Source organism: Dipodomys ordii, unplaced genomic scaffold, assembly GCF_000151885.1.
Source record: "Dipodomys ordii isolate 6190 unplaced genomic scaffold, Dord_2.0 Scaffold3, whole genome shotgun sequence".
Classification (NCBI taxonomy): domain Eukaryota; kingdom Metazoa; phylum Chordata; class Mammalia; order Rodentia; family Heteromyidae; genus Dipodomys; species Dipodomys ordii.
Genome location: NW_012267219.1, coordinates 15,388,654 through 15,416,175, shown reverse-complemented (window position 1 = coordinate 15,416,175; position 27,522 = coordinate 15,388,654). Strand labels below are relative to the sequence as shown.

Sequence of the window (27,522 nt, the reverse complement as noted above, 5' to 3'; positions counted from 1 at the left end):
AAAATGCTGTTAAAAGTGATTTTTGTCCTGCATCGCTAATTAGCCAAAGAAGCTAAGCAAAAATTGATCACAGTTGTTATAAGAATTAGAATTTAAAATTTTAAACAGTCTCTCTGTAATTGTACAAAGATTGGATTGTTTACCAACAGTGTCTAAAAGCCTCTCTAATGTCCTGGAAAAATTATTTTGGTAACTGATAGTTTTGTATGTTCCATCATACTATTTTAAAGGAAACATACTGGGAGTGGTGATGCAGCTCAGTGGCAGAGTACTTGCCTAGCATGTATGAAGCTCTGGATTTGAGTCTCGAGGGCCACCAGAAAAAAAGGCAACCCAAAATAAAAGAATATGCATTATACTTATTGGGATAGTGTATGGATTGAAGTTTTGGTTTCAAATTGGTTTTAAGTAAACCATGCACTTGTATTTAACACTGATGTTTTTCTTTATAGATATTTGGAGTTCCTGCAACATGGCAGACGTTGACAAGTAAGTGGATGACAGTTTTTTTTTTTCAGAGATTTGGTTATCACCTTGTATTGTGATGTAATTAATACTATATACTTAGAAAGTTTATGGTATTAACCAGTGCTTGGTTCCTACAATTTTGAGAATATATCTAATATAAAATGTTGTATATATGACTACTATATATATTACAAACTACTTGCCAATATACTTGGGAAAGTGGTGGGTAAGCATAATAATAAATAGAACACATATAACTTCCAGACTTATTTTTATAATACATATATTTCCTCCAAAGATTTCCTACTTACATTATAATGTGTTTTAATTATAAAAGATTTATAAAATGTATATGTAGAGAATAAACATAGTACTTTGCCAAAGGACTTAGATACAAATGAAAAATAGAATCTTATTAACAAAAGTCTGTAATTTTTGTGCCCCTTCTCAATTGAATCCTCTTCCTTTCTAGAGGAGACAGCACTAATGTAACTTTTGTCTAATTCATTTGTTTTTCTTTAGCGTTTTAGTTATCAACAACTTTTTAATCAGTGTTTATTTAATTTGAAGATTTGAGTACCAAACATAAACCCAGCTTTGGAAAGGGGTTTGACTTGGGTCACTATTACTACCACTATTAGTTGAAGGCTCTAATGTAGTACAATAAAAAGCCAGAGACAATCTTGGTGGTCATAGTCTAACTTAAACTATCCCAATAACCTGTTGTAGAAGTTATTGGCAAGGTACAGTGTACCTTGAAACAGGTAAAATATGTGTGCATCCTGGAAAATGTGAATTTAGTCATTCATGTGGTAGGTTTGTTATATGGATGGATGTCTTACAGAATATGATTAGGAAAAATGGGATGAGCTCCATATTACTTTAATTTCACTGTAGCCTAATAACTCATTAAGTAAATGGCAGACAGTTGGTCCTTTTTCAGAGATTGGAAAGGTGGAAACAACACTGGGAACTGAGTGGAGATGATTAGGGTCTCCATTACCTGGTTATAAGCATCAGGGTATGGGATGAGCACACATTTGGGCCAGTGTTCTCTTGTATGGATGCTGTCTTTAGCCTGTGAGTGGCAGCAGACATTTTATATATTATCAAGAAGTGATTTTCTGAGTTACTGCTCATATGGAGTGCTCATTACTGCCCTCGGTCTGTGTCTTTCTAGAAGTTACTTTTGTTTCTACTCTTTCTGGTTTGTTGTCCCTTTTTTTTTGGCTCATGCCTGGCACTACCACTTGCCACACCTCCACTTTTCTTAAAAGAAATGGTTTTGACATGACTGAAAATGACTACTTTTGCTTGATAGTTTCAATGTAGACTTCAAGGTATAGGAATCATTTTTGCTCCATTTTGTAAAGGCAGTGCTCCTTTGTCATCTTGATTCCCATGTTGCTGTTGAGATTCAAAGTGACAATTTTGGTTCATTTGTATGTGATAATGTGTATATATAAAAATCATTTTTTTTCTGGAAGCTGCTCTTTTGTTTTCAGATTTTTTTTTTCCTTTTGGTCTTTTTTATTTTTAAACCTGTGTTAGGCATTGGGTAGTATACCTTTTTCGGGCTGGAAATTCAGGAGCTTCATTTCTAAAAATATCCTTGACTGACTTATTTATTTCTGTTTTTCTCTTTCTGTGGCTTCTGTCAGATGTATGTTAGTCTGTTTCCTAATCATCTCTTGTTTTTTCCTATATTTCTCACTGCTCTTTCTGGGCAGAGCTTTAGAAAACTTACTTTTCCACTCTTGAGTTTGAACACTTCTTGGTTTAGAGTCCCTTTGGTCTTTGTACTTGTTTTTTTTTTTTTACATAGCACCCTATTCTGTTAGACTGTGATAGCTTGTCTTTGGATGTTCTTTTCTTTGTATACTGTTTACTCTTAAAGTTTTCTTTTTATCAATGTTTTATTCTCAGTGGAAGATGCTTTCTTCAAATATGAGGTATTTACTTTTCTCATTAAGGTGGATATGGTTGCACGTGCCTATAATCCCAAAGGACCAGGAGCTCAAGGCCAAGCCTGTGTGTGAGACTAAGAAAACAAAGAGTAAGGGGATTGGTAGAACTGTTTGGGGAGAGGCAGTTGAGAGGCTTTATTTTAAAACTTGAGAGCTTGGTACAGGGAGCTTGTTAATTTGAGATTTTAGTATAATTCATGAGTAGGTATTTTTGGGAATCCCCAATGCCAGAAGAGTAATTTTCTTTTTCTTGGGTTGCTTCCATTCTGTGAATAGGGCTGGGTACAGGTCTGTCTTCAGTGTTGTAGGAGCCAAGTTAGAAGAGAGCAGCTAGGAACTAGATTCAGTATTCAGTTCTGCACATAGCTTATCATGTGTCCTAGGCAATCTAAATTGTGTCTGGTCTCTCAGAGTTCTGAGTTTTACTCCTCACAGAAGAAACTGCCATATTTCTGCTAGGATTGAAGAGAAAATTAAGGATTTAACTATTTGTTTTTACTTTTTACATTAGATGTCTATTCTTAACAGCCCTTGTTCTATAAATGTGCTGAAGTATTAAGGACTAGATGAACCCTCACCCCCACACACACACACACACACACACCCCCCCCCCCCCATTCAGTACTAGGGTTTAAACTTAGGCATTGTTTATGCTTTATCACTGGCTTTTGCAGTTTGTTTGTTGTTCTTGCTGTCATTCCCCCCTAGGCTGGCATTGAACAGAAAGCCTCCAGATCTTAAGTCTCTTGAGTAGCTAATATGTAGTCATTAGCAATTAGTGCCTTGCCCTACTACTAGTTCTTTCAAAGACAAATTGAGCTGTCTGCAATTTTTTTCTATTGCTTCACTAGATTTCAGTTCCCTGGTGAAGTTGATTATCTTTTATCATCTGCTTTCAGATTTTTGCTACTCTTCTGTATTCTTCTGTCTTTATTCATCATGGCTTGTTTTATCACATTCTAGTGGAGATTTTGGAAGGATTAAAATCAGATGAGATGTGCATCCTGCAGTCTTAGTCTGAAAGCACCTATTTAAAACCTTTTACAGAATAAATTGATTATCATAGCTAGATTTTTCCTCCCTACTATTAAATTTTGGCTAAAAGAAAGATTGTTTTTGAAACTGAAAGTCAGAAAACTTTGTGCTAAAAGGGCTTTAGATATGTTGGGCCATGCGGTCTTTTGTAATTACTTAACTACTCATTAAGTATGAAAGTAACCATAAATAGATATACACAAATGAATTAGATACTTGTATACCAGTTAGGATTTTATTTACAAAAATAGCAGTAGGCTGAATTTGGCCAGGTGGCATAGCCACCTATTTTTAAAATTTTAAGATGTTTCAGTAAATGATTATGTTGAAGAAAGGGCTGCTTCATATTATCTTTAGCCATGGCTCTTAACTCTCAATATACATTCACTAAATAGACAGCATTTATTGAATCAAAGATACTCTAGAAATAATCTAAATCATTTCTAAAGGCTGAATTTCTTTTCTGGTTGTTAGAAACCTCAATTTTACTAGCCTAATAATTTCTCTATGCTTGTTCTATACTTGTATTTTTCTGTATGAAAATTAATTTTCAAAAGTCATAAACACAAAAATTAATAAATTTCTAGTCCTAATGTTGAAATATGTGATGAAGCCAAGGTATAGTGCTTCACACCTATAATCTCAGGACTGGGGAGTCCAAGACAGCAGGATTGTGAATTCAAGGCCTGTCCAGGTGGCATAATGTAACAACTGTCAAAGCTTAATTATCCTTATCCTCTATTCTAATGCTAAATATAATCTCATGTTCAAAGACTATTTTTGGTGATTCTTAAGACAACATGAGAATACTACCTTCTTTTTGCTTTCTTTATTAGTGTTACCATCCTCCTGGCTTTGCTCTCAGCAAGAAGCAGGCTTAGAGGTCTTGGTATTTGTTCTCCATTTTCACTGTGAAGTAAAGAGAAAGCAAAGTCCAAAGGTAGTTGAGTGAGTGCAGGCAGGTTTGGTTGCAGACTCATCAGGAATTCAGGATCCTTCTTTCCTAACTTCATCCTTAGTTTGGGTGCTCACGTTAACCCTGGTTTGGTCTAGGGTAGTTTCTGAAGGTATAGCCATCATATCACTGTTCTAGGTAGAAGGGAAGAAGATCATTAAAAAGGCATCTTTTCTACTATTTTACAAAGATCCTTCAGAGTTCTATGCTACTTCTGCTTTTTAAGTCTCATTGCCAAAACACAGCTGCATAGTCAAATCAAGCTGCAAATTTAGGCTAGGCAATGTAGATTTCAACTTTGGTGTTTTGCTTTTCCATATAAAAATGCCATTGCTACGAAGCAAGAATGGAGTCAATGGATATTAGGTGAAAACAGATTTCTTGGTCACATTCCCTCAAAACCTACCAGAGCACATTTTTAAAGCTTGAATAACAAATCTTATATTTGGCTAGATCCATTTAAATCAAGAGTTTAGCACTTTAGCTAGTACTTAACCTACGTTTTGAAATTCCTATCATTGAAAGAGGCATATTGATGTAGAAAATGAATTTGTTTTCTGTAATTTTTTTTTGTAATGGTACATTTGAACCATGGTGTGATACTATGATATTGTAGCAAAGAACAGTCTGAACTTGATCAAGATTTGGATGATGTTGAAGAAGTAGAAGAAGAAGAAACTGGTGAAGAAACAAAAATCAAAGGTATTTGTTTTAAATTACTTTAGGAGCCAGTGGTTGCTGGCATGTCTCCTAGAGGAGGATGAGTACTATTCTCCTTTGTCCACTGGCCCATACCTTGAGTGTGGTAACTATGTTTATAGCAGAGGGAGGAAGGAAGAGGTGGGATGGACTTCATGGCTCATCAGAAGCCACAGTTTTTACACACCGCTGCTGAAGTGACATGGCATAGCTGTGTTTAACAGCTGGTTTTTATCTGACTTTGGAGAAGTTCCAGGGGCTGGGACTATTTTTGGAAGTGCTGCTTAACAATATGATAATTGTGTATATTTATCTGAAAGCATAGTATGTTGTCTTTATCCCAAGCCCCTAAAACTGAATTGTACTTGAAGTTTTCTGATATATGTTGTCTGCTTTCAAATGACTTGTCATAAGCTTAGATAGGCATCTGAATGAAGCTTTGAGCTTCCCTAATGCAAGGTGAGGGAAACACAGTGTAGTAGGAATAGAAAGGATATAGTTCATAGTAGTGTGACAGTGGTCTTTAGAATGCTGTCATTAGGAATCAACTTTCCAGAACATTGGGTTTTCCTAGAGTATATTTTCTTTAGCTTACTTTGTCCATTTCTACTCATGTAGCAGCAGCATTATATGGGCCAGATAGAAAAACTTCATGAATGGATTTCTTATGAAACAACATAGTAAATTTTCATAAATCCTTTTGATGCCCTTTTTTTTTTTAAAGCGCGTCAGCTGACTGTTCAGATGATGCAAAATCCTCAGATTCTTGCAGCCCTTCAAGAAAGACTTGATGGTCTGGTAGACACACCAACAGGATACATTGAAAGGTACAAGTTCTCTTTTCCATCTTCCTGTTTATCTTTCTATAATCAACATTGCAGGTATATTTTTAGAAACCATCTAAAATTATGTATGTAATAGTAGAAACCTAATGTCTGTTAATATCTAGTGTAGGATTATGAGGAGTTTAGAATTTTACTTAGTACTGCTTGTTTTTAGAGTTCATCTTCTAAAGTTTATTTTAGTTCAAATCTACTTAAAATATATTGATCTTAACCATTCCTAAGATTTATTTAGAAGTTTGTTTGAAATGCATAGAGTATGCAGAAATGTAGATTTCTTACTTCATTTGTGACATAAGTCAGTAATAGCCTGAGTATCTCATTCTGCTTTAACTCAGCTTTTTGAATTCAAGCTTCATTCATGTTGACTAGATCTACACATATCTCTACATACTAGATTCTGACTGTTTCCTGGCTCTCTAGGAAACATTGTATGTCCACAGTGTTTTATCTTCTTTTCCTTTGATGAATTCCTGTCTATCTGCACAGATTCTTTTGTGATGGACAGCCTTGTGCATATCATCTTAAGGGAACTGTAAGAATTCTGGAATGTGTACCTTGTAGGATTTTTAATGTAGACTATGCAAGCTTTAAAGTACTTCCACCCTGATTTCCTGAAGTGGTGCACTGAGTGTGCCTAAAGGTTGCTTTAGCTTTGTGTCTTTGCTGTTGGTATTATCCACCTTTGTGGGCTTTGCTTTTTTTTTTAACCAATTTTCTGATTTCTGATGACTTTCAGCTTCTTTTCATAAAACTTGTGACCTTTTTGGTTGCCCATTTGCACCTTTCGTCCATTTTCTTATTGGAGTTAGTGTCTTTCATGTCTTTCAGGATTCCTAATTATTCTAGATGTTATTCTTTTAGCAGCTTTTAGTTTGTGTTGTGTCACTTCTACTGACTTTTTCCATGGACTTACTTGTCCATTAAATCCCTAACATCTTAATAAGTTTATTTCCTAATTGCTTCTGTTTCTGAAATTGTTTGGGAAGTCCTTCCTCTTTCTGTCTCCATTTTCTGTTCACTAATAAGTAGTTTTTCTTTTACATTTAAGTCTTTAATCCTTCATTCCATCTTTGTATTTGGTGTAGGTAAACATCCAACTCCTTCCCTATTCCCCTTATTTTTCAGTAGTAATTTTTTATTTAGTAACTATTAGTCCCCCCATTTGTGTACTTCCTTTATTGCATATCAGCAAATAGACACAAGCTTTTGTTTCTGAGCAATAGTCCTCTGTTTTGTTGGCCTTTTTGTGATTGTAATTTTTATTTACTTGGCTTTGCATCATGTCTTAATATCTGACATGGTAAGTTTTTATTTTCCCACCTTCATATATAATCTGTGTTCTTGGTTCATCCTTGTTTTTGTCTATTGTCAGTGTTGTACTTCACTAGTTACTAGTATCATTACTAATTAATATCTGGTATGACAAGATGCTTTCCTTCACACTTTCCCACTCCAAACACTAGTCCAAGGTTGGCCTCCCCGCACCTCACATGTGTTGCATTAGGTTTACCGTAGTCCTCACAAAAACTTGACTTGTTATCTGATATTTCCTGCTCATTGGCAGGTACCCTAACAACTGAGCCATGCCTCCAACCTCACAAAAACACCAAAACTGAGTTCATAGGTGAACAAAGGATATCTTTTTAGTATTGTCTTATTCATATACATACATCTATTTATACCCAAATTCTGTGTCGTATAGTTTTAGATTTCTTCATACAATATTGGCTATATTCATTATCTGTGTATTTTACATGTGGTATTGCTGTGTGAATTGTATTCTGTTCATTTTGGTGTCTGTTAATGACATGTGGAAGGAGACTGCTGATTTTTTTTTAAGTTGATCTCATATCTAGTAACTTTACTAAAATAATTGAAGTAACATGGTTGTCTCCTCCCATTACTCTACCCCAAAGATCTTGGAATAATGGCAGTTTTAGCACTCATCTTCTATATTATACCATATTGCTGTTTTGTCTACAGCATAGTCTAGGACTTTTAGTACTTTGTTAAACATTAGCATTAAAGACAGGTTATCTTTGACTTACTTATCTTGGGAATGAAAATAATATTGACCTCATTAAATTCACTGCCTTCTTTTGTGTTTTTGCTTGGGAGATCAAACATAGAATCTTGCCTGATAAAATCCTTGCCGTTAGGCAAGGACTACAACTCTTCAGTCTCTGTTTTATTTTCCAACTTTTTTTGAACTTTTTTCTTGACAGTTTAATACCTGTTTGGAGACACATTGCCTAAGTGGAATAAATGTAATCACAATACATTGTTACAAAGTTGTATAGTTAATGGTGAATAGACTTTGTGCATATGTATGCAAGTGTGTTTATATGAGTGTGCCTAAAGAATGAGACTAACACTTAACTAGTATAAATGCCAAGATTTCAACTGCCAATGAAATATATAGCCACTTTTACTTTTTCTTCTGTCTGCACCAGCTTCTAGGAGATAGACCTCTCAAAAATTTACTTGAGAATGTTGAAAGAGGTGACATTGATCAAGACACATTGTATTCATAATGTGCTTTGCTAAATGGTGACTCCTTTGTACAGCTTAAAAAATTGAGATGAGATTTTGGGGAGTTTGGGACTACCATTTTTATTCATTTTAAACATTCTAGTTGGTCTATTGAAGTTTCCTCTAAATCTAGAGGTGGTGTTTTTTTTTTTTTTAATTTATTTTCTGCTGGTCCTATGGCTTGAACTCGGACTGGGTGCTATTCCTGAACTTTTGCTCAACAGTAGCATTCTGTAGCTTAAGCCACAGCTCCAAATCTAGTTTTTTGGTGTTTAATTGGGGACTGGCTTCCAGCTTTTTTGGTTAAGTTTAGTTGGAGTTGAGTCTTACAGTTTTCTGCCTGGGCTGTCTTTGAACCATGAGTAGCTGTTACTCAGTTGTCATCCATATCAGCTTTTCTGCATTTTGTTTTTCATGCTGTTTTCCTGGGGAAACTTTTCAACTTCATGGACTGTTTATGTTCAGTTGACTATTATGTTTTTTTGTGTTTGTTGACTATTTTAGTTACCATATCCCCATACCTTCGTATGTACTATTTCTATGGTTTTAGATTTTTCTTAGTTTTTTTTTCATATTGTAATGTTTTTACTTCACTATACATGTATTTCATTCTTGTTTAATGCTAGCTGATAATGCTAGAACCTTTTCATAGAAATGTCTGGTTACTTTGGTCTTTGAGCTCAGGAATAGTGGGTACTGTCTTATGTGCAAAGTATTGATACCTACAGACCAATGAGTATTGGGAGGAAATGAAGGTGATACTAGTCTATGACAATTTTTGGAGTTCAAGTAGAAATGCAGTGAATGAGCCTAAGTAGAGCATAAATGATCTTAGACTCAACATCAGGTGGCAATTCTAGGCTATTATCTTGAATTACTTTGGGAGAGTCAGTCACTCTTGGTTGTTTAATTCACTATATCTATATTGAAGTAGTGACCTAGTTGCACTTCATTGTTGATTCTTCATGTTATCCTAGGAACCCTGGCATTGGACTCCTATAAAGGATGGGGGGATCGGGGTGGATGATAGTTGATTGGTTCAAAGGAAGAGAACTTTAAAGGAAAGTTTTTAAAGTCCTGTAATCTGTTTCTCCTGTTGTTAACTAACTCTAGCCATTCTTGCCCAGGATTCAGCTCACTTTATACCATTTACAGACAGTTTTGCTTAGGAGAGGTAGAGGGCTATGTTTTTGAGTGCATATATGTGTATATATACATGTACCAGTAATTTTCCTTCTTGGTTCTAAAGTTTAGTGTTTTTGGAGTGAGAGAAAAAGCCAGGATCAGGTTAGTTACCTCTTTGACAGAATATTGTTTTAAACTTTCAATTGTGAGAAGATCTCTGGATGTTTTTGTTTATTAATAATTTTAACTGCTTTCAAGTAGTTCCATAAGAATTAATTGGTTTGAAAAACTGTTTGCCACATGGGAATAAATCTTTTAAGCAAACAGATTACTTTTAAAATTTGCTAAAGTTAAAAATATATTTTGCTTAAAAATTGTAAAATTTACCTAATTGCTTAAAATTATTTGTTTTGAGAGTGACCTCTCTTTGGGGCAGGGTCTAATAAAACTATTAAATATATTACTTTTAAAATAAACATTGCTGGGTCCTGGTGGCTCATACCTGTAATCCTACCTTCTCAGGAGGCTGAGATCTAAGGATCATTGTTCAAAGCCAGCCTGGGCAGAAAAATCCCTAAGAGACGTTTATCTCGATTAAATCACTCAAAAACTGGAAGTGGCCTTGTGGCTCGAGGTGGTAGAGAGCTAGCCTTGAGCAAAAGACCTTAGGAACAGCTCAGGCCCTGTGTTTAAGCCCTGCAACTGACAAAATTAATTAATTAAAAATAGATAAAGTATATGTCAAAAAATAAAAATTATTACTGTTTTAAGCTTCATAAACTTATGATTGCATTTATACTTGCAAGGTCAGCAACACTAGACTTGACATTTAAATAGCTTTGACAATTAGAGAGCTTAGGGTTTGACAGTTTGATTTCTATTTTCTTATCCAGTATATATCTATCTTGAAATTTAGTTACTTTTAATACACATTTGCACCAGAAAGTGAGCTTATTTACTTCAGTTTCATTGTGGAAAAAGAACTGTTTTGTTTTACTGTGCTGCTAGTAACTGTCTTCTGACCTTTCAGCTTGCCTAGGGTAGTTAAAAGACGAGTGAATGCTCTTAAAAACCTTCAAGTTAAATGTGCACAGATAGAAGCCAAGTTCTATGAGGAAGTTCATGACCTTGAAAGGAAATATGCTGTTCTCTATCAACCTCTATTTGATAAGGTAATACTTCTAATTTACCTAAAATTCTATAGGACAAACTCAGTATAAATGAACTTTTAGGTGGTTTCATCCTTAAAACTCTGAAGTAGAAAATAGAGATACTTGGAAAAATGTTAATAGTTAACATTTTGGTATTCATTGGTTAAATATATGAGGATCCTGATTATGAAAGCTTGAATGCCAGTGTTTTCATGCAAGGTTTTTTCCCCCCCTTAAAATTACTTTAGCGATTTGAGATCATTAATGCAATTTATGAGCCCACGGAAGAAGAATGTGAATGGAAACCTGATGAGGAAGAAGAAATTTCGGTTAGTATGAACTTCATGCGTTTTTAGATGAAAAAACTTGAGCAATTCTCAGAGTATTCACAGTTGTTGATAGGTTACACAGTGCAATATAATAGCTGGAAATCAGCTGTGACATTAGTGGGTTTTTTTGTTGTTGTTGTTGTTGGTGGTGGTGGTTGTGGGGCTTGAACTCTGGACCTCGGCCCTGTCCCTGAGTTCTTTAGCTCAAGATGAACACTCTACCACTTGATCCACAGGGCCACTTCTGGTTTTCTGGTGGTTAATTGGAGATGAGTCTCAGGGACTTTCCTGCCTGGGCTGGTTTTGAACTGTGATCCTCAGATCTAAGCCTCCTGAGTAGGTAGGATTACAGGCATGAGCCATGGGCGCCCAGTTCAATACAATAGTTTTATTAACACAAAGGTGAGAGAAGGACATATGGGTTTATTGCGTTTCTGTTATTATACCTGTCTTTAAAAGAAAAGCAAAAACAAAAAAACTGTTAATGAAGTATTTTTTCCCTTCCTCTTCCTAAAATGTTTTTTTTTTTCTATAATTATCTTCCCTATTGTGGAGGGGTGTGATTGTTACAGTAAGTTTTGATGGGTTTAAGATTTGGAGGAGATAACAGTAGTCTTTATACAATTAGGCTGAAATTTAATTTTTAAGCAGTAATGAGGACTGAAGCAAAGACCTATTGCATTTTTGGCAGGTGCTGTACTTCCTGATTTACTTTCTAGTCCTTTTTACTGTTAGTATGTTTTTCCAATTTGAGGTTCACACTTTTGCATAACAAGCCTCAGGCCATGAAATTCCTAGGTCCACCTCTAGAGTTGTAGGTGATATTATACGCATGTAGTACCACAACTGGTGGATTTGTTTTGTTCTATAAACTTAGGCCATTGCCTGTGTTTTAAGGGCATGTGTAAAGGGTTTATTAATAGATGTAATATAGGTATTCAGTAATATATGCTGTTGCTTATCAAGGAGGATCTGAAAGAAAAGGCCAAGATTGAAGAAGAGAAAAAGGATGAAGAAAAAGAAGACCCTAAAGGAATTCCTGAATTTTGGCTGACTGTTTTTAAGAATGTTGATTTGCTCAGTGACATGGTTCAGGTACTTTTACTCTTAAATACCCTGTTTCAGCTGAAAGGGTAAAATCTTAAGTTAGGATAACTAGTTTGTTCAGTTTTGATTCCTAAGAAACTACTGCTTTTATTTTTGAAGTTGCAGTCTCTTTCTGTTGAAGGAAAATTACAGTTTGATTAAGAATTTAAAGCAATAACTAGATAACGAAATAGCCTTATTGATAATTAATCACTGTTGTATTTTCATGTTTATGTGCTTAGTTTTGTGACAGGATAGAAAAATTATAGTTTCATTTGTGCTATATCTCAGAATAGCTTTTCAGTCAGAAATTAGTCTGAACTAATCCAGGGAAAATTAGCATTTAAAAGAATACAATAAAGATGTTTACTCATTCACTATAGTTTGATCTCTGGAAAACCAACACAGATGTCACTTCCTTTGGGAAACTTAGCATCAAGCACTTTTTTTTATTTTTTTTTTTGCCAGTCCTGGGGTTTGAACTCAGGGCCTGGGTGCTGTCCCTGAGCTGCTTTTGCTCAAGGCTAGCATTCTATCTACTACTTGAGCCACACTGCCACTTCCAGCATTTTCTGTGTATGTGGTATTGAGGAATCAAACCCAGGGCCTCATGCATGTGAGGCAAGCACGCTACCACTCTAGCCACCTTCCCAGCCCTATTTCTTGAACCTTTAGCATCTATCTGTGTTAATAGTAGTTACTACCCTGCCTTGTGATTTTTGGAAGAAAAATTTTTGAAAGAAAAAGAAATCTCAAGCCGGGTGCCAGTGGCTCACGTCTGGAATTCTAGCTACTCAGGATGCTGAGATCTGAGGATTGTGGTTCAAAGCCAGCCCGGGCAGGAGAGACCATGAGACTCCTATCTCCAATAAACCACCAGAAAACCAGAAGTGGCACTGTGGCTCAAGTGGTAGAGTGCTTGCCTTGAGCTGAAGAGCTGAGGGACAGGGCCCAGGCCCAGAGTTCAAGCCCCACAACCAACAAAAAAAAAGAGAGAAGAAAAGAAATCTCAATTTCTATTTTAGCAAAATAGAAAATGAGCAAGAATTTAAAAGACTATAATTAAAAGTAGGAGAGATTCATAGTTATTAAATATAATTGTGAAGATATGTGTTAGTCATCTAGTATTTGTAGTGACAGTGCTGACTCTAAAATGGCATGTTTTAACTTTTTTTTTTTAATTTGAAGGAACATGATGAGCCTATTCTCAAGCACTTGAAAGATATCAAAGTGAAATTCTCAGATGCTGGCCAGCCTATGGTAAAAGAACTTTATGAGATATTTCAACATTAATTATGTATACTTTTGTATTACATGAATGAAAACAATGAAAATAGATGACATTCAAAGGTTAAGAATGGAAGTAAGAAGGAAGTATAAATGGTACTTAGTACTGTAGGTAATATTTGGATGTTGCTCCTTGGGATGCTGTAATTTGTTCCTTTTGTTTGTGAACTTGACCTATTTTATAATCATAATTGTTGATCAGACTAATGTGGACAAAAGTTAGTGGCAAGCCAGGTACTAATTGCTCACACATGCTTATAATCCTAGCTACTCAGGAGACTAATGTCTGAGGATAATTGTTTGAGGTCAGCTCAGGCAGGAAAGTGAGTCTTATCCCCAGTTAAACATCAAAAAACCAGAAGTAGAGCTGTGGCTCAAGTTGCAGTGCTAGCCTTGAGCAAAATAGCTCAGTGATAGGGCTCAGGCCCTGAGTTCAAGCCTCAGGACTGGGTAAGGACTCATAAATAAGTAGATATTAAAACTATTAAGTCATTCTTGGAAATTACAGAATGCAGATCTTAGAGGATCCTCCTACTCGCCTGTGAGGAGAGATCAGCTTCTTAAGTCATCGATAACCAAGATATTCTAAATATAGACTGTCAATTCTTATGTTGTCCTTTTTGAGTCAAGTTCACATTGTAGTCTCATTTAAAAATTATCTTTATAGGATGTAGTCAGTTTTATGTAGGCATATTTTGCCTAAATGAGTATTGTAAACTGAAAATACATAGTTTGTACCTTGTTTTTCTTTTTAATGTAATTTGGAGAAGAAAAACAGAATTTTATAAAAGCCATAATGAAACTGTTTACCAGTATCTGAACTGCATTTAACTTGTATGCTTTATTCTTTTTTTTAGAGTTTTATCTTAGAATTTCACTTTGAACCCAATGAATATTTCACAAATGAAGTACTGACAAAGACATATAGGATGAGATCAGAACCAGATGATTCTGATCCCTTTTCTTTTGATGGACCAGAAATTATGGGTTGTACAGGGTGAGTTACTTGTACTACTTTAACAGTGTTATATTTTTGATATATTGTTGGCTTATAATACTTGATAACTTTAACTGTCAGTCCTTGATACATACATATGTACTTCATTCATTGTTAAGCATTTTAGTGAATTGAAATATTGTCAGTAAAATGTTTTCAGACATTTTCCTAAAATTTCCTTTGGGCCAATATGTGTAACATACTTTTCTGCAAAGGAGTGAACTAATTTTATTATGCTATATTTGTTGATTAAAAACATTTGTTTTAAAATTTTGTTAGAAATAAAAATTTCCTATTGGTATTGTTAAAGCAGTGAATCAGTTATCCACTCTTAATTTAAAATATGACTGAAGAAAAGTAGAGCAATTAAGTGTAGTAAATTATAATGAAAAGAGATTTTTCTCTTGGTTTTGCAAGGTGCCAGATAGATTGGAAAAAAGGAAAGAATGTCACTTTGAAAACCATTAAGAAGAAGCAGAAACACAAGGGACGTGGGACAGTTCGTACTGTGACTAAAACGGTTTCCAATGATTCTTTCTTTAATTTTTTTGCCCCTCCTGAAGGTTAGTAGTGTTTGGGTGTTAATAGTTTCATTATAAATTTCATTGGATTCTTTTGTTCATTTGTATTTCTTTATTTTGCAGTTCCTGAGAGTGGAGATTTGGTAAGTTGAATTGTTATTTATTGGGGTTACTTTAGATGGAATTACATTTATTCCTTAAGTGGAATATGAGATAGTTGCTGCTAGTATTCTTCAGTCTTTGTTTTGTTTTAATTTCTCCATGCTGAAAATTGAACTGACAGCCTCATAAATACTAGGAAAGTGTTCTACCACTAAGTTATAATTCCCTACTCTCAGTTGTCTTATAGGCTTGTAATGACAGGACACACAATTTCGGATTTGAAAAATTGTTCCTTTAAAGTGCTGCTGGTTCCTTCCCCGAGAAACACTGAGATGATCAGCTAAACAGATTCTTTTGACTTAGAAGTATTTTTGTGAGGAATTTAGCTTTTCAAAAATAATAATTCCTTCTTTGAAAGCAAGAATGTATTGTCATTTACCATTTATTAAACTCTTAGAGAGCCACATTATGGTTAGAATGTGTTCTGATAGAAACAGGGTTTCATATTGTGGCTATATATCTTTATGCATATGGTGTCCAGCCAAGAAGTGGAAATGTTTCTACCATGTATCATGCAACCATTACCTTTATATGTTACTGTTTAAATTAGAAAAAACTGATTGGTAGTCAGTTCTTATTTTCATTTACTACCAGTTTTCCTCAGTATGTGTCCTGGCCTGATAATCATCTAGATGGCTTTGTTCTACATGCATATAAGCTAATTTGTAAATGGCAGAGTAAAAAAAGTAAATCTGAAAGTATATCATGTTATAATTGTGTAGTTATTTTATATGCCAAATTTTAATTTTATTTTTATTTTCCTTAAAAAATAGGATGATGATGCTGAAGCTATTCTTGCTGCAGACTTTGAAATTGGTCACTTTTTACGTGAGCGTATAATCCCAAGATCAGTGTTATACTTTACTGGTGAAGCTATTGAAGATGATGATGATGATGTGAGTAAATGTGAATCCTGGAGTCAGATAATTTGGTGAGGGCATAGTAGTCAAAATTAATTGGTGGGAAGTTAGGCTTACTAAAAATAAGCTGTAAAATAATTCAAGGTTAGTCTGATTACAGTAATCCTATGGATATCTTTTTTGAATATTATGTAAATTTTGTTAGGCTATTTGATTTTATCTTAGTTTTCATTTTTCTGTTAATAGGAAGATAAGTCTCAACTAGAGAAGCTCACATACTAGTGGAAGTAAAATTAGGCTGCCCTTAAATATTTGTATAGTAGGCTTCAGAACTTTTTGTGTAATACATTCAGAGAAAAGGTCAGATGTTATACAGAGAACTTTTATAAGTAATCACTAGCTGAGCTAGTGATTTCCTACTGCTAGTGTGTGTTTTAGTTTGTAATGTCACTATAGGGGCAGTTTTTTTCCCCCACTTTTAGGTTTTAGTGTATAACACTATTCTTGTATTATTCACTGACACCATTTTCTCTTTGCAGTATGATGAAGAAGGTGAAGAAGCGGATGAGGTAATGTTTACCAAATGAACAAATATTTCTCTGTATAAAACATTCAGAAGCAAACATGACTTATGTATTCCTTTACTATAATCATTATTCTGTGATTTGGGATAAATTTTGGAAAATATGAATTTAGAATTCTACAGCCAAAAAATGTATGTATAAGGTTTCAATAAATAAATTGCAAAACTCAGCAACATTTTTTTTTTATTTCAAATAATTTTGTTCTGCTGCAGGGTTATCAGCTCTTTGAAGAAGTCAAAAGCTGCAGTAAACTTTTTCAACGTTGGCTGCAGTAAATCTTTTCAATAAAAGCTGTCTGGATGTGTCTCGAGTTGTGTTGGGATATTTTTCATATTAGAAGCTTTCAAATTAAATTGTATTATCACCAAACTGTAATCATGAAAAATCTCTTGACCCATAGAATAACTTGTATTAAATTTTCCCTACACTATGAGCCAATTTTTTCTGCTGTATACCTACTTCATGGATGCATTTTGAACTTTAATATAGGAAGGGGAAGAAGAAGGAGATGAGGAAAATGATCCAGACTATGACCCGAAGGTGAGCAAAATTAGTGTTATTTACTATTTAAAGTAAGAATAGAAGGTCCCCCTGCCCTTCAGTTACAGTCAAGTCAGTAGGAAGTGCACAATGAATGTCTGTTTAGCTAGGTCTCTCTTCCAATGCATCATTTTCTCAAATACACAGTTAAGTGCATCTTCTCTGAGAAATGTTTGGGATTTTTATATTTCTTGTAGTTTTCGGCAAGGTCAACCTAACACTATTTCAGTGGTATATTATTTTGGATGTTGCAGTTCTTAAACTCCAGAGGAATGCATATAAAAAAAGGCCCTGGTATTAACAAGTCTGAATTGCAGAAGTGTTTGGAGACTCTGGGGGAACAATACTGTTGTTAAATTTTTCCAACCACCACAATTCTTTAGTCTTGGGGTCTGTAAAAGCTCAGGATTTTAATTTGTTGTAAAGGCTTTTGTCTTTAAAATACATTAATTAATAAAAAATAACCAGTATTCATATGAAATGAGTTTCCCTTTTAGTTTCTTCATTTTCTTAGTACTGAAAAATACCCAGAAGGTACACTAACCTGTGAGTGAGAAATAGGGTAATTTAAAATCCTGTTTTGGTAGGTATAAATTAGTCTTACAGCTAAATGTAAATTGAATTAGTATCTTTCGATTATGAGATTCCCTACCTCCATTGCATATACTTTAAAAAATTTATTTTTATTAGTATATAATGTACAAAGGGGTTTCATTGTAGTTTTCATACATCCATATATAATGTATTTTGTAGCACGCAATTCCTATTTATGATTATGGTTTATTGTGTTTCATTTTATGGAATTTTGCAATATGAAAATTGGGCATTTTAGCATTTTAGTGACTTTATATAATTGAATAAAAAATTTGATACTGACCTGAGCCAGTATTTAACAGAAATACAACAAAAATGAAATACTGTGATAATTCTGGTACTTATTTACTATTGAAAAAACAAACAAACATTGAAACAGGTAGAAGATAGATTGACTTCTTGTTTTCCTTTAACAGAAGGATCAAAATCCAGCAGAGTGCAAGCAGCAGTGAAGCAGGATGTTTGTGGCCTTGAGGATAACCTGCACTGTAATAGCCTAAACACAACTATTATTTACTTCCAGCCTTATGTTTTTGTATTTTCTTGGTAGACTCTTAAATTCTTTTTAAAGGAAAGAAATTGACATTTTAAAGACAAATTTGTTCTAGCATTTTAAATAGTTTTCTGTCCCATGTGTTGAATGCACGGATCTTCTCATGCATGTCCATTTGTTGATGCAGTTTGGTTCTTTGGGAATATTTTCATCATGTAGCTATTGGATTACAACCATGAAAATTAACAACAGTTAAACATTTTTTTTTTGTTTGTTTGGCTATTTTCTTTTCCTAAAGAACCAAGGTAGTGTTTCACCTGGTAGTACAATGAGTTTTAAGTTCGCTTGCATTAATTGTGCTTTTTATTATATTGTTACAGAAATGCAGTGACTTAATACTACTAAAAAATATCATTAAAATAAACCTTGTGGTTAAGAATTTCCAGTAATAAGACCAAACCCAATAATTGTTAGGTTATTCATGGATTTTTATATATTAGATAATAGAGTTTAATTATAAGAATTCTGACTCATAATATATATGGCTATTGGTTACCACAGGGAGGTGAATAAGACCTAGAAACTTTAGTCACTAATACTATTAAAGAGTACTTTTAAATTTTGCTTCCATTAACTAAGCATTTTTTTCTTTGTGGTAGGGTCTACCTTCTGCTTTCCTGGAAAGGATGAATTTACATCATTTGACAAGCCTATTTGAAGTTTTTTTTGTTGTTTGTTTGCTTATTTTTGTTTTTTCAGCCTAAAATAAAAATGTCATACAATTTTAGTTCTCACAGGATAGTGTCTTAATTTTATACTAATTCATGTGAGGAACAGAGGCTTAGCTTAAATGAGGGTTCTTAGTATGGTATTATTGAAAGAAAGGATATGAACTTTTGAAAGAGGTGTTAAGGTAGTGTTAAGAAAGAAAGTCATAAGTTATGTGTTAGGTTTTTTAAAAGGAAATAAATTTGTTTCATTTCCTTTGGTTTAGAACTAAAGAGAAAACCAAAACCCTCAGCCTCTGCTTTATTCTAACTCTTAGTGCGTCAGTATGAGTGTCATTTACCAATGCTTTTGTTTACTATGTATTAAAATGGGTAGTACTGTTTCCTTAACTACCTCACAGATGTGTTAAAGCATATTAAGTTAAATCTTATGAGTTATTTCTGAATCTCATTAAAAGCTCAAAAATTTGGGCCTCATCTTACCACAAGTATGATAGTGAGCATTTTACTAGGCTTTGATGATTAAACTGGAAAGTGAAGCTTACCTGTTGTGGATCAGGCCGGAAAGCACTCCTTTACATGTTCATGTGGCTCTTAGGTTAATAAAAATGGATGGAATGGGCCAACTATTTCAAAAGATCCAAGGATTTTTTTCCTAGGTATTTTGGATGACCGTATTATAGTAAATACTGAAGAGATCATGTGAATAAAGAGTTTAATAAGGCCATTTTCCAAAATGGTTTGGTGCCATTAAGTCTGATTTACAGAGCCACATTTAAAATACCTCAGGCTAATTACTGTTAATTTTGGGAGGTGAACTTTTTTCTTTCCCTTTTTTTTTTGACAACACAGTAGAATTGCAGTGCAATTAGAAGAAGATTCTTTTGAGAAATGTCATATTAAGATCTTAGAATGTAAACACATTTGTATAGTACTATCCATAACTCTTCCTCAGATTTTTAACTACTGGAAATCCTTAACCAATAACAATAGGTTTTTTTTTCTTCTCTTTATTTTCAAAATGATTTGATTGCTTTTATTAGACATTCTTTGCTGATATTTTTTGTAATTATAGTTCATCTAAACAAGCTTTTTTCTGAACATTAAAATTTGTAATCTGAAGATAGAATCCCATTTTTAATGAACTTACAGAAGTAGCAAAATCATTACTTTTCATTCCTTTAGGAAATAGCTATTGCCAAAGTGAAGAGGTAGATTATATTTCTTGTTGTTATATAATGGGGATGCGTTTGGCAGAGGAATTGTTTTCTTTATAAAATTTCAAGGGATGTCAGTGTTCATTTATGCCATTTCTTCAGTTCCAAAATGGTTCTATTCCATACCAGAAATTTGAAATATGTAATCTGAAAATCCTTAATAAAACTTGGATTTAATTTTATAAAATATACTGGTGACATTTGAATTTTTTTAAATATGAATGTTTTTTGAAGATTGGAAAATAGATGTTTAGGTATTTTGTGTTTATACCACTAATGACCAGTAAATCTGAATAACTTAAGAGCAATCTCCCTGCTAAGTGGAGTTGGTTATTTGAAGAATATAAAACCATTCCATAGTTTGTAGACAGATTTTAGTCTTATTTTTCTACAAACGTTTGAGTCTTTACAGTCTCAATTATCAGTTTCCACTAATTCACTATGAAAGTTACTATTTCTTTTTCCTTATTAAGAGATGGTAAAATCCCATATAGAGATAAAGACTTTGAAACGAATTTTAAGACCCATTTTGTCATCTTTCAAATATGGTGAGCAGAGAATAGCAGTTCCATACATTGATTGATTAGTTGTGTCTGTCAGTTAAGCTATAATACTTGGATGGAGTCCAATGAAGCAGTACTAGTATTACTATACTAGATGTGAAAATAATGAAATTGGTGTATTGGTACTTAAGAAAAATGGGATTCTACCTCTTTCTTTTTGAGCTTATTTAACAACAAACATGAAACAGACAACAGATTTGATTTAAGATTTTTTCCTTATTCTATGACTAGGTTAATAGAATAACCTGTTAGTGTATGAGAGGCCCTTGAAATAACAGAATTAACAGTGTTTGTCACTGCTATTTTTTTTTGGGGGGGGTCTGGTCGCGGGGCCTGAACTCTGGGCCTGGGCGCTGTCCCTCAGCTCTTCAGCTCAAGGCTAGCGCTCTACCACTTGAGCCACAGTGCCACTTGCGGCTTTTTTCTTTTTGCTTATGTGGTGCTGAGGAATCGAACCCAGGGCCTCAGGCCTGCAGGGCAAGTGCTCTATCACTGAGCCACTTTCCCAGCCCCATCACTGCTATTTTTAAGACAGTATGGGTTTGTGGGTTTATCTGGATTGTAGGCTATATTCCCTTATTAAAATGATGAAGGCTTGAAAAACTTACTCTAAAAAATTATATGCAGCAGAAGTAGTAAGCCTAATAATCAAATATTCTTTGAGTGCTGTGATTTCATGAATTGGTTTAAGTCCATCTTTTTGTGTTTTAATTGTAATTTTTTTAAAAACCTTTATACTTTTGATTATTTAAGCCGACCAAATACTATTTTAGATGTGCAGGGCAGTTTACAAAGAAGCCTGATTTTCTTTGTAGGAACTTTAGAAAAAGGGTCATATATACATATAGTGCTGATTCTGTTTTTTAAAACATTTGCACCGTATATGTACATACTCAGTAATTATGAGCCCTGTTTTGCCTTGAAAATAAGTTCATAATATAGATAGCTTGTCATTTAAAGCAGTCATCTGAAAATTAAATGTACCCGACAATGGTTGAAATAATGCTGAAATTAGTATATTAGATGTATATTGGTGATTTTGTATACTGGTTTAAAAATCCAGACATTAAAATGTAACTTGTATAAAATGCCAAGTTCTTGGGTTCACTCACCATTGACATGGCTTTATAGAAATAGAAATATCCTTGGTGGTATGTGAAATTGTTTTCATTGAGAAGTATGTCTGAGAAACTTTGTATTTAGTTGCTTTCCTTTCGAAATGGTAGTATACTGTGTTTATTCCTTTTGACATTCTAGTATACTTGCAGCTTTTTTCAGCTGTAAAACTAAAATTGAATAAACATCTTAAGTGTAAAAGCAGAATTGAGACATAATTTAGAAATAAATTACTGGTAGGAAATTTTCATATTGAAAATTGAGCATTTCCAGTTTTTGTAGATATTTTAATTGGTTTGAATATTTTGAAACTCAGGGCAAATTTTGTATTAAGATGAAAGTGGTGGTGGTTAATTTGTCATATTTAAGGGAAAATAGGAATTAGTGAGCAAAGTGCCAAAACTTGATAAGAGCTTTTAATAGGCATTTCAAGGATGAATAAGATTTATAAAGTGGATTAGCTTGGGAAACACAGACAGGATGACTGACAAGCTCAGTCATTGTAGGGAATATTTGAAGTAGGCCTTCATAAGAAACCAAAAAGTAACATGGAGTTAGGTGCCTTGAGGTCATGAACAAGATTGGATCTGAGAGCTGTTAAGAGGAAAAGAGGAATTAATCAAGAATAGTAAAGGTGTTTGGATTCTTTTTTTTTTTTTTTTTTTTTGTGGGGCTTGAACTCCGGGCCTGGGCACTGTCCCTCAGCTCTTCAGCTCAAGATGAGTGCTCTACCATTTAAACCACAGCACTTAACCCTGATCCTCAGATCTCGGCCTCCTGAGTAGCTAGGATTACAGGTGTGAACCACAGGCTCCTGTGTTGGATTCCATTTTAGCTGCAGTTTATCCCTAGTCCAAGTGTAGGTTTATATATTTGGATATCTTTAATGACGCAGTCTTAGATCCAATTCTGCAAGTATACACACGGTAATGGATATCCCTTCATAATCATAAAAAACAAAATAATAATTGAAAACTTGGATTTTGAAAGTGATAGGAAAGTATTAGGGAAGAAATACTCTACATACATTGAAAGTAGGTCATCTTTAGGGTTGTTACCCCAAACCTGGCCCACATTTTTATTGAAGTTCAACCAGCTTGGACCAAAAGTCCCTCTCTAGAACCAACCAATGATACAGTCACTGTCCCAAGGTTTAATGAATTAGTTTGACCTCTAGGGCATGGTTTATTGGCCCTGGAGTTAACCAACCGAACCGACCTTTTGCTGGTAGGATGTCTTTTTGTTGGTGAAATGATGTCATTTTATGGGTAGAATACTTAATCCATCTTGTGCCTACTATTCTATGACTGACCTTAGTGGGCTACATGGGTTGGCCCATTGTGACTTTGTTTGGTTTGTGTGGTACCCTGGTCCTGAACTATTTTGCTCAAGGCTAGTGCTTTACCACTTAAGCTGCACGTACACTACCAGCTTTTGGTGGTAATTAGTTGGAATTAAGTGTTTCAGGGACTTCACTGGGCAAGCTGTCTTTGAACTATAATTCTCAGATCTCAACCTCCTCAATAATTAGGGTTATAGGTGAGTCCCTGGCAGCTAGCTCATTGTCACTTAAGTAATTTCATCCTCTGTTTTAATTTTTCCCATCACTTAACAGCATTCGTGTCATTCAGTCTTTCCCATCTCCAAGGACTCAATATATTGAGGGAACAGGATATCAATCAAGTTTGGTTATTTCTTATTAGTATGGAGCACAGGCATATGTCAGGAGTCTCTTTACCCTAGTGCTGTTTGGACAGCTGGAATCCCAGGTTATAGATGATCCAGTACATTCTTTGGAGATCATAACCTGTGGTCACAGTATTTAAGGAGGAATGGCCACCGCAGAAATGGTTAATAGGTTGGAACCAAGAGATGTGGCAGCGATAGAACATTTAATTTCTTTCATTATGTGAATTCTGCTTCCTAAGCAACCAAAAGCTTGACAAGATCAATGGCGCACAAGCATTTATTTCTATGTAGAACAATTACAGTGGACTTATGAACCTATTAAACCTATATCCTTTAAAGCCTGTTTTTAAATGTTACTAAGAGCAGAATGATATCTTTTGAGTGATATCTTTTAAGACAGAATTAGGAGTTAAACATCAGTATATTAAATGTTGACCTTAGAATTTTAAACTGCAGGCAGTCACAAAAATTTCATATGCTTTATCTTTTATACACATGTCCTTCACAAGATTTTGTGATCATTCTTGTTTTTAATCCTAGCCTATTTTTCTGTATTGGACAAAACTACCGTACAGAATGCTTTTTCATCCAAAAATATCCTCATACTAAATGCCTGAGTAATCTCCTTGATGCTGTATTTTTCTCAATATGAAGACATTGTTTTAACCAACAACCAATACTAGAAATCTTAAGATGTAATTGTGATTTTTTTCCCATTATTTTTATGTCCTTAGTATGACAAATGGTATCCTGAGTGAAGTTTTTGAGTACTTACATGTCTCTCTCTCCCTCTTCTTTTTCCCCCTTTCACGTTTTACAGGTTTATCATAATCCCCCCTTTTTTTTTGTCTCAGGCTAGCACTAGCCATTTTTCCAAAGATGTCTCTCTAGGTTGGTTGGTCCCTCCCTCCTCTCTCTCTCCTGAGGGATGTTATTTATAAGCACTAGGTGCTGGTTGTATACCTGCATATGTAAGGCATGCACCAGTACCTCATCCCTGTATTCCAGGATCAAAACAATGAGAGCAAGAGGATTCGTTTGTGGCTAGCAACTTTCAAATGACTCATTCAATAGTTGGACAATTGTAAGCTATATTCCACTAGAGACAGAAAAGTTTGAATTCAAATAGAAAAGAATTTTGATAAACATTTTGCAATACCCCATTTAATGTCTCTACTATGAAGTTTTAGTAAATATAAGATTAAAACAGTTCAGTGGGCTGGGTGCTGGTGGCTCATGCCTATAATCCTAGCCACTCGGTGGTGGGGCCTTAACTCTGGGACTGGGCACTGTCCCTCAGCTCAAGGCTAGTGCTCTACCACTTGAGCCATAGCACCACTCCGGGCTTTTTCTGCTTATGTGGTGCTGAGGAATCAAACCCAGGGCCTTATGCATGCAGGGCAGGCACTCCACTGAGCCACCTTCCTGGCTACTTTTTGCCAGTACTTGCGTTTGAACTTGTAGCCTCATGCCTGCTACCACTTGTGTGTCTCCTCCCCCCACAAATGGGCTATTTTTCAGGCAAGGTTGCCAAGTTTTTATTTCAGCATGGTTTGGACATTACTCCTCCTCTAGGGGCTCTTTTGTAAAGCTGGGATGAGAGGTATGTCAACACTTTGCCCATGTTTTCATTGCTTGTGATGTGGGAATCTCACTTTTTGTCCTGGCTGTTCTCAAACCTCTTGTCTATCCTCTTGATCTCTGCCAATCCAGCTGTAATTACAGACATTGCACACAACTGTATTTGGTTGCATCTCATTTCTATCCAAATATTTTCATATGCTGATTTATTTTCAGTGGCTTTGGTCAGTATCTAGAAAAACAATAATTTTTGTGCAGGTCCTGGAGGTTGAACTCAGCTTTTTTTTGCTCAAGGATACTATTCTACAACTTGAACCATAACTACATTTCCAGCGTTTTTTTTTTTTTTTTGGCCAGTCCTGGGACTTGAACTCAAGGCCTAGGCTTTGTCCCTGAGTTTCTTTTCTCCAGGCTAGCTAGCACTCTACCACTTGAGCTACATCGCCCCCTCTGACTTTTTCTGTGGTACTGAGGAATTGAACCCAGGGCTTCATGCATGCTAGGCAAGCACTCTACCACTAAGCCCCATTCCCAACCCCATGTCCAGCCTCTTTGGTGATTTAAAAAAAAAAATTGAAAATGGGAATGGAGGTGTGGCTCATTTGGTAGAGCTCTATAGCCAGTGAACAAAAGCATCAGATACAAAGTTCAAGTCCCAGTCTTGGACCTCAGAAAAGAATAAATTGGAGATACAGATCCTCATAGACTTTGCTACCTGGGCACTGAACTGCTGTCCTCAAATCTCAGCTTCCTGGGTAGTTGTGGTTACAGGTGTGAGCTACCATTACCTGGCTGGTAAAATCTTGATTAGATTCCTTGTTACAAGCTTTTATTACCCCATCTTCAGCTTAATATTGGCAGGATGTTGGGGATAACTGAGATGGATGTTTCTCTTGAGGTCAGGTATCTTAAACTTGGATTAGGCCATTTAACTTCCTATTCTTTGGCTCTTTAGTTCTGAACTAGTCTTGCCAGTTCAAGTCAGTCTTGTTTTCTAACAGGATGTATTAACTAACAGGGGCCCTGTTACTTAACAGCAATTTACTTAAATCGTTCTGGGGCATGATTAAGGATTAAAAGTTGCCTGACAACATGACCATGTGCATTCTCACAGTTCAGAAAGCATACAGACTGCAGATAAGAACCGCCATTTTGAGTTTTTAACTCCCAATTTCAATATGATGGGAGGCAGGAAATGTTCTCTTTACACTGATTCTAAAATTCTTTCTGCAACTTCAAAAAAGTTCTGGGTTATGAATTTTAGAGATATAATCTCTAGTATAGAAGCTTATGGCAGAAAAGTCTAAGTCCAATGAGGTACAATGATCTTTCCACATGTACATGGGAAGGATAAGTCAGGGGAGATGACCTTGGTATGTACTTGTGGAACACACAAGGCCTTCAGTCCAGTATTTCAGTTGCAAACCAAACCCCTGCTCCACTTCATCGACGCACTTTGTCATTTGCATGTGTCTAGTACATCACGGATGTATTAGAAGGATTCAGGAAGGTAAATCATTCAGTGAGCACACAATGGGTAAATGGTGCTCCCTTAAGACTGAGTGGAAGAGTAAGGAGTTAAAGGCCCATGAGACTTATGAAGGGCTTTCCACTCAAGAAAAAGGGATCTCAAAACATGAATGGAAAGCCATTCAAAGTTTTTGTAGTGTAACAAGCTAGTGGTAGGTTGGGCATGTAGTTCAAGTGGAAAGGTTCTACCAACTACTAGGGTCACTGAAGGGCACTGGTAAGTGAAATAGAACTTGGGTGAGGCTATCTACTGGATGGGTGGAATATCAAACAGCTGTTCAACATTATTCGATCCACAAATATGCTGGGGGACATACCCAGGACTTCATTGTAAGGCAAGTGCTCTAACATGGAGCGGTTACATCTCCAGACTTAGTACTTACAGAGCTTCAAGTGCTGTTTTTGCTGGCTGCTGTTCAGCTGCATTACACAAGTTGGTCACTAGGAGGCATCAGCTTATCACTTAACTGGGGCCAAAAGAAAAAAAGCCAGACCTGCAAGAAGTCTAGATACTGCTGTTAATATTTAACCTTCTGACCCAACTTCTGGAAGTTAGAATTTTTAATAAAAATATTGAGTAATATTTCAGGAGATGAAGATATAGGTGGCTAAGTTGCACGTGAATGGGAGACTTATTTCCTTGTTTCTTTGAGACAGTCTTGTTTACCGTCATAGCTGGCTTAACTCTTGAGAGACATTTGACCTTGGTACTATCCAAATTTAAGATTTAGGTTTAGCTTGTGTAGTAGTTCAAAAATATGCCAAATGTATCTCAGCATGGCAAATTTTGCATGTTTTTTTATTTTTTTGGTCGGTCGTGGGGCTTGAACTCGGCCTGGGTATTGTCCTTCAGCTCTTCAGCTCAAGG

General features: G+C 35.2%; 1 protein-coding gene across 3 annotated transcripts; it reads left to right on the top strand.

Moving 5' to 3' along the window:
- The first annotated feature begins 431 nt into the window (after positions 1 to 431).
- On the top strand, positions 432 to 20,364 carry Nap1l1 (nucleosome assembly protein 1-like 1). Of its 3 annotated transcripts, XM_013021079.1 has the most exons (15): positions 432 to 489; positions 5,042 to 5,127; positions 5,849 to 5,951; positions 10,657 to 10,798; positions 11,026 to 11,106; positions 12,073 to 12,201; positions 13,381 to 13,452; positions 14,337 to 14,476; positions 14,894 to 15,039; positions 15,121 to 15,140; positions 15,933 to 16,055; positions 16,559 to 16,588; positions 17,093 to 17,143; positions 18,154 to 18,225; positions 18,890 to 20,364. In XM_013021079.1, the coding sequence occupies exons 1-14, from the start codon at positions 437 to 439 to the stop codon at positions 18,187 to 18,189; spliced, it is 1,212 nt and encodes a 403-aa protein (XP_012876533.1). In that variant the 5' UTR covers positions 432 to 436; the 3' UTR covers positions 18,190 to 18,225; positions 18,890 to 20,364. The 3 variants fall into 3 exon arrangements, with proteins under 3 accessions (XP_012876533.1, XP_012876524.1, XP_012876541.1); XM_013021070.1 differs by having other exon boundaries at positions 18,154 to 20,364; XM_013021087.1 differs by lacking the exons at positions 17,093 to 17,143; positions 18,154 to 18,225; positions 18,890 to 20,364 and adding an exon at positions 16,816 to 16,913.
- Positions 20,365 to 27,522: the final 7,158 nt, after the last annotated feature.

Coding starts and splice junctions, on each gene's coding strand:
- Nap1l1 (XM_013021079.1), top strand. CDS start 437: ATGTTTTTCTTTATAGATATTTGGAGTTCCTGCAACATGGCAGACGTT. Junction 5,952..10,656: donor CCAACAGGATACATTGAAAG/GTACAAGTTCTC, acceptor CTGACCTTTCAG/CTTGCCTAGGGTAGTTAAAA. Junction 13,453..14,336: donor CAGATGCTGGCCAGCCTATG/GTAAAAGAACTT, acceptor TCTTTTTTTTAG/AGTTTTATCTTAGAATTTCA.